The sequence below is a fragment of the Dendropsophus ebraccatus genome, chromosome 3 (genome assembly GCF_027789765.1).
Source record: "Dendropsophus ebraccatus isolate aDenEbr1 chromosome 3, aDenEbr1.pat, whole genome shotgun sequence".
NCBI lineage: Eukaryota > Metazoa > Chordata > Amphibia > Anura > Hylidae > Dendropsophus > Dendropsophus ebraccatus.
The window spans coordinates 23,502,700-23,509,908 of NC_091456.1; the positions used below are offsets into that span (position 1 = coordinate 23,502,700).

At 43.8% G+C, this 7,209-nt stretch overlaps 1 protein-coding gene across 1 annotated transcript; it reads right to left on the reverse strand.

The window, feature by feature from the left end:
- Positions 1 to 300: 300 nt before the first annotated feature.
- Positions 301 to 6,636, reverse strand: CHCHD10 (coiled-coil-helix-coiled-coil-helix domain containing 10). Its single transcript, XM_069964053.1, has 4 exons — positions 6,483 to 6,636; positions 3,863 to 4,076; positions 1,772 to 1,931; positions 301 to 427 (listed from the first exon to the last, which is right to left on the reverse strand). Exons 1-4 carry the CDS (start codon positions 6,524 to 6,526, stop codon positions 408 to 410), a joined length of 438 nt encoding a protein of 145 aa, XP_069820154.1. The 5' UTR covers positions 6,527 to 6,636; the 3' UTR covers positions 301 to 407.
- Between the last annotated feature and the right edge of the window lie 573 nt (positions 6,637 to 7,209).

The window sequence follows — 7,209 nt, forward strand, 5'->3', positions numbered from 1 at the left end:
GGCAGATAATCTGTCGTCAGATCTGTTGGTGGAATAGAGCCTTTACTTGTGACCTTACTGTGACTAATCCTCCTGATATCACAGCAGGAACAGTACAGAAACAGCCAGGGATACTATTTACATCATCCATCTTGGAAGGGAGGGGAGGAGGGGGAGATTGAGAGAGCAGCTTACATGTTTTTACACAGTTTTGTGTCTTTAGCAGAAAGCAGAAGGCTCAGAACAGAGGGAAGGAGATGGAGAGGTTATGCAACTATATGATATAGCTAAACATGTCAAATAAGAAAAGACAACACAGGATTAATTATAAATATATCTAGATTTATTAATTACTCTACTTTAAGATATTATATCAACATGAGAAAACCAGAATAGGTATGCCTGTCCAGCTGGCCAACCATAGTATGTCACAAAAGGGAGGAGACACCTGAAAAGACAGAAAACCACAGTTACAATATAGTTAATGTAATATAACTAGAGATGAGTGAACCGGGTTCGGGTTCGAGTCCATCCGAACCCGAACGTTCGGTATTTGATTAGCTGGGGCTGCTGAAGTTGGATAAAGCTCTACGGTTACATGGATACAGCCAATGACTATATCCATGTTTTCCACATAGCCTTAGGGCTTTATCCAAGTTCAGTAGCCACCGCTAATCAAATGCCGAATGCTCGGGTTCGGATGGATTCCAGCATGCTCGAGGTTCGCTCATCTCTAAATATAACCAATGCCCGTAAAAGCAAACAAAGGGGATTTAAAGGGGTTATCCAGGGCTACACAAAAATGGCCACTTACTTCCAGGGACAGCCCTTCTCTTGTCTCCAGTTTGGGTGGGATTATGTAACTCATTTCCATTGAAGTGAATGGAGCTTAATTGCAAACCACACCTGAACCGGAAACAAGAGTCATGCTGTCTCTGGCAGAATGCGGCCATCTTTTTGTAGCACTGGATAACCCCTTTAATATGGCACAGAGCCCCTAACCTTCCATGTTACACATTAGGAGAATGTCCAGTCAAAGTCTTTTAGTGACTGGTGAAATCTACATGTGGAACTCACAACTTCTGACGTGTCACTATGATAAGTCAGAGGTTTATAAAAATTCTAATAATCCCTTAAACTACTGAGACCAAAACCATAGCCTCCTCCATCCCTGCAACACCAAGGAACATGAACGAGTGCAGGGGGGAGGAGACTTTAATAGTAATGCACTTTAAATAGGAACTTCAGAGAAAAAAAATGTTTTCAAATCAATTAGTGTCAGAGAGTTAAACAGATATGTTAATTAGTTCTATTTAAAAAATCTCCAATCTTCCAGTATGTATCAGTTGCCGTATGTCCTGCAGGAAGTGGTGTATTATTTCCAGTCTGACACAGTGCTCTCTGCTGCCACCTCTGTCCACGTCAGGAACTGTCCAGAGCAGGAGCAAATCCTCATAGAAAACCTCTCCTGCTCTGGACAGTTCCTGACATGGACAGAGGTGGCAGCAGAGAGTGCTGTGTCAGACTGAAAATAAAGCCACACATTCTGTAGGACATACAGCAGCTGATAAGTACTAGAAGACTGGTGATTTTTCTATAGAAGTAATCTATAAATCTTTCTGACACCACTTGATGTGAAAACATTCACTGATATCTATCCGACAGTCAGTGAGACCTCCCGCTACTATTGTGGTTGTCACATGGAGTAATGATCTGTGTGGAGTGTCACCTGGCAGGAATAACTTTGGGGGGGGGGGGCTTTATATTTTTCAGGGATCTGCCTTCTACTCACCATAGTTGTATTTGCACTGCTTTAATGCTTCACTAAATCCCTCACACAGTGTCAGGTCACTCTGTGTGGTAGCACAGTCCAAGAACTGCTTCATTTCATAGTGGCAGGGGCCATACTGTGACTGAGGCTGGGGGGTGAAAGCAGGGGGCTTTGGAGGCTCCTACAGGAAAGAAATAGAAAGGATCAGAAATAGAGCTAAACTAATAGTCAATGATAAGTACTGAATAAAATGCTTATGACCAGCCTGTTTAAAGAACAGGATAAATCCCTTTAAATCCACCGTAGCAGAGAGAATCCTAAGAACACTGACTCTGTGTGACACATGCACCAGCTAATATCTCCTCTCTATGTACGCCCTCCTAGCCATTTATCAGAACTGGAGGGGTTCACATCACTCACCTGTCTGCAGTCCTGACCCCTGAGAAGTAGTAGTAGTCCTGTTTGTACGGAATTGTTTGCAATTTTTGATCCCAATTTTAACATAGGGAAAAATAAAGTCTGGCGATTTTTTTTTTTTCAGATTTGTAATTTTCTTCTATTTAAAAATCTCCAGTGTTACAGTACTTATCAGCTGCTGCAGGAAGTGGTGTATTCTTTCCTGTGTGACACAGCACTCTCTGCTGCCACCTCTGTCCATGTCAGGAACTGTCCAGAGCAGGAGAAGTTTTCTATTGGGATTTGCTATTGCTCGGGACAGTTCTTGACAAAGACAGAGGTGGCAGCAGAGAGCACTGTGTCAGACTCGAGAGAATACGCCACTTCCTGCAGGACATACAGCAGCTGATAAGTACTGGAAGACTGGAGATTTTGAAATAGTAGTAAATTACAAAACTATATAACTTTCTGACACCAATTGATTTGAAAGAATTTTTGATTAAATTTTTTTAATTTGAATGAAAAAAAAAGTCACCGGAGTGCCCCTTAAGTAGATTTAATTGGTGCCGCTCTTCAGCAACAAACAGAAGGGTAAAAATAAAACCATTCAATTAAAGTAAGAGCAGCTGTCTCGGAATGGTTTGTCCTATAAGACCTACATAGCTGATTTGCTGCAGATTTCTGTCCTGATTTGTTGGTGGAAAATCAGCAGCAGAATACAGTAGTAGCATATTGGGTGAGATTTTGACCTCACCCATGTGTTGCCGATATTTCCAACTAGAAATTCACCTGAGGGACGGATTTTAGAGACATTATGGGGGGATTTATCAAACATGGTGTAAAGTGAATCTTGCTCAGTTGCCCCTAGCAACCAATCAGATTCCACCTTTCATTTTCCAAAGAGTCTGTGAGGAATGAAAAGTGGAATCTGATTGGTTGCTAGGGGCAACAGAGCCAGTTTCACTTTACACCATGTTTGATAAATCTCCCCCTATGGCTACATTTACCCGTTACGTAGTTTTGATCCGCAATTACAGACAAATTTAGGGCCCATTGGTTTCTATTGCGCTGTTCACACCTCCTGTATATTTACAGATCAGCAATGCGCAAAAATTACTGACACGCTCTAGTACAGACTGTAATCGCGGCACAGATTGTCCCATAAAAGTCCATGGGAGCGTCCGTTATATCACTTTACACCATGTTTGATAAATCTCCCCCATGCTGTGCATTTGTCCTGCTGACTTCAATAAAAGTCAAAATCTTGTCTTTTTCTACATTTCAGAATCCATAGAAAATGTGGAAGAAATCGGTACCAGAATCTGCACGCTGAACATTTCCTTGTGGCGTTCTGCAGCAAATCCGTTACATGTGTATTTGTGGGATTTAAAGGGAATCAATCAGCACGATTACGCTGATATGGTTCCCTGCAGCACAGTATAGCTTCGCAAAGTGACCAGCAACCAGGGGAAAAAGTTCTTTTATTCCGCCGGCAGAGGGGCGGTAACTAGTCATCTGGGCGGGGAGCTGCCTATCACTAGTCATGGCTCTCTGCCTATCAGCACACAGTTGGGGGGCGATTGACAGGTAGAGAGGCCACTAACGGGTCTCTGGGGGGGGGGGGGGGGGGGAGGCCAGCAGGTAAGTAGGTAGATGTTAAGTTGGTCAACCCATAACAAACCATCAGTTGCATATGTGCGATACGTTAATACTGACCTGTACGGCCGGCTTTGCAGGCTCAGAGCTGCCACCACTAAACGCACCGGTAAGAGCTCCACCAAGGACATGGCCGACCGCTGAGCCCACTGCCACACCAGCTGCTGTAGTAGCCATCTGGGCCATTAATCCGGGCCCCTGGGATGGGGCTGGAGCTGTGGATACAGCAGAAGGGGGTGGATGTGCCGGAGCCGGGGCATGAGAAGGTGCAGGGCTGCCAGAAGAAATGGAAAGACAAATCAATGTGGATTACGAATTAAATTCATACATAGAGTCTTCTTCTCTCAGTTTCTGTACAGATCTGCACTTTTCATCTGCTGACGCATGCAGGGAGGTATTCTCCAGTAGGCCACAACCACACAACATATTTTCTTGCCCGTTTGACGACCATTTTTTTTTTTGAACTGCGACCAAATAATGTCCGGTATTTCAGAATAATGTCCGTTATTTCTTGGGGAAAAAACTGATGTTATTGGATGCAAAATTGTGGCCGTTCAAACAATGTCAGTCAAGCGGCCAAGAAAAGACGTTGTTGGCTCATGGCCATAAAGTAATTGTTACTACATGGGAATTATATTGGGATATAGAGTATCTGGTGGAGCATTGTGTATTGCTGCACAGGGCTATGATGTATACGTGAGCTCAGAGGTTTCACAGCTGTAGAAACATTGCAATACGTCGTATGGGGGGGACTTATCAAACATGTGTAAAGTGAAACTGGCGCAGTTGCCCCTAGCAACCAATCAGATTCCTCCTTTCGTTTTCCAAAGAGTCTGTGAGGAATGAAAATTGGAATCTGGTTGGTTGCGAGGGGCAACTGAGCCAGTTTCACTTTACACTATGTTTGATAAATTTCTAAAATGAGATTGGATCCTATTAGGGAAAAAGACTGGATTCACGATATGAGAAGAAAGTAAAATAAGAGACTAATATAGGGCTAGGCACTGTCTCACGCCCATTATAGAAAGGAAATAGGGTTTCACATTAGGAAACTTGCCTGTTGGTGAAATACAGTGAAACCTCTGTGTGAAGGTCAGAGCTGCTTTACTATGGAAAGTGGACCTCTTAAATAAACGTCCCTTATGTATAATATATGATGGAACTAAACAAATCGGTCACAAGACATCTGTTCTGGACAAGGGGATAGTCTTTTTTTAAAGTGTACCTGTCATGCCACATAGACCCCCCCCCCCCCCCCAGCAAATCTATAGTGAATGATTGCCTTATGTATGCTGTCGGTTACATATACTGCCCCCCACTGCTCCCCTCACGTACCTGTATTTCACTTGTTTATAAATTACCTTAGCTTTAGGGGCCTATTCCAAGGAGCGATAATCGGCCGAATCGTGTCATCGGTTGATCGTTTATTTAGGTTCAAACCTAAAATCATCGGGCACCGACCGTGCATCGCTGCGTGGAATATCGGTGCGGGGCCGGCGAGCGACTTTTTCACAAGCACTATGCCTACCTAGGTCTTCTCCTGCGCTCCTTCTTCCTCCCGGTCCCGCGCGCAGCAGCAGCTTCAGAGCGGCCTGTCTTAGCTGACAGACCGCTCAGCCAATCACTGGCCAGGACCGCCGCGAACAGTGATTGGCTGAGCGGTCTGTCAGCTCAGACAGGCCGCTCTGAAGCTGCTGCTGTGTGCGGGACCAGGAGGAAAAAGGAGCGCAGGAGAAGACCTGCAACATGTTTAGGTAATGTATGGTGTTTAAACAAGGGCTGCAAGGACATCAGTAACTATTTCCCTGCAGCCCTCGCTAAACGATAATCAGGCCGTGGAATAGGCCCAGTAAACGAGCGCCGATCTAGCAGATCGGCGCTCGTTTACATTATTGAACGGGCCCCTATTGGCCCGTGGAATAGGACCCTTAGATCAGTTAGATTAGTCAGCCACAGAAGTGTACAGGGGCATGTACGGCTGCTGGCCAATCAGCATTCATCTTCACTGGGCCAATCAGTGCAGGGGCACCTGACATCACTTCCTGCATTTGGTCTCTTTACTGCTGTTACTAAAGACTAAATGACCTTAGCGACAGAGTCTCAACCTAGTGGTCAAATGTATAGCATTGTAATTCATATAGAAAACAGGCAAAAAAATAAATGAAGTAAACTGCACATATGTAGTATATCCCCTCCCCCGCTGATTTATTGGTAATGACAGTGCTCATTTATATAGGTGGTCTTCTGAAGAGATTTTGTACTGTACCCCTATACTGTATCAGACTGGGGTGCCCAGGGACCTACTGGATGCAGAGATTACAGAGATCTGAGTGATATTGGTGAGGTTTTGCCACCCTGTAACCTACATATGTTTTACCTGCCAGTCATCACTGTAGGAAACAGAAGCTAAATCTCATTACATACAATAAATCGGGTTTCACACGAGAAACATTGTCTCATAGTAAAAAAGTGTCACTAGGGGGTCAAAGGTTACACATTTTTGAGAGGCATGTGCAGATCAGGAGACTTAAGTGAGGTGTGTATGTGCCCCAGTAAGGTCAGTCATCAGCAGACACGTTACCCCCAGCGGTCACCTATGTCTCCCAAGGGTATGACGTGACCTTGTCCTGTAGTTCTCTAGCACTGTTCACACTGTAGGTCTGGTGTCTGCAGTTCTTACCTGGGAGCCGTACGGGAAGGAACGCTGCGGCTACCGCGGGGCATGATGACCTCCAGCAGTCACACTCCGCCGGGGACAATGACAGCGATCTCCTCCTCCTGCTGCTGCTGCTGGGAACTTCGCACTTGTCACTTCCAGAATCCTCTGAGCGTCGCCTGCTAGTGACGTCACAACCTGGAAAGGCTCTATCTCCTGCATGACTCGTTATGTAACCGCTGGGTGACTGCAAGTATACAGGATGGAGTCCTCCTGAGGTATTATATGACCGACTGCAGGAGACCATGATACCATAGGACTGTCCTCTATATAATTCTCATGTGTCTTTCCTGTATACCACTTATACCCTGTATGTTTCTTTAAAAAAAAAAAAAAAAAAATATATATATATATATATATATATATATATATATATATATACATACATATACACACACTTTCTTTCATGAAAAGTAATTATATTTGCCCTCTATGCTGCCAATTTCCTTCTTTCCTGTATACTACTTATACCCTGTATGTTTCTTCCTATATATATATATATATATATATATATATATATATATATATATATATATATATATACACACATATACAGGGTTTATGACATCTACAGGAAAGCCACATTGTATAGGAAACATACAGGGGAAATATAATTACTTTACATGAAAGAAAGTATATATACAGTGGTGCCTTGGATTACGAGCATAATTCGTTTTGGGACCGTGCTTGT

What these genes read in the sequence shown, in the direction of transcription:
- CHCHD10 (XM_069964053.1), bottom strand. Translation starts at nt 6,526, where the DNA reads ATGCCCCGCGGTAGCCGCAGCGTTCCTTCCCGTACGGCTCCCAG. An exon ending in CCTTCCCGTACGGCTCCCAG is followed by an intron (nt 4,077 to 6,482) that starts GTAAGAACTGCA and finishes TTCTTCTGGCAG; the next exon opens with CCCTGCACCTTCTCATGCCC. An exon ending in CTGCAAAGCCGGCCGTACAG is followed by an intron (nt 1,932 to 3,862) that starts GTCAGTATTAAC and finishes TCTTTCCTGTAG; the next exon opens with GAGCCTCCAAAGCCCCCTGC.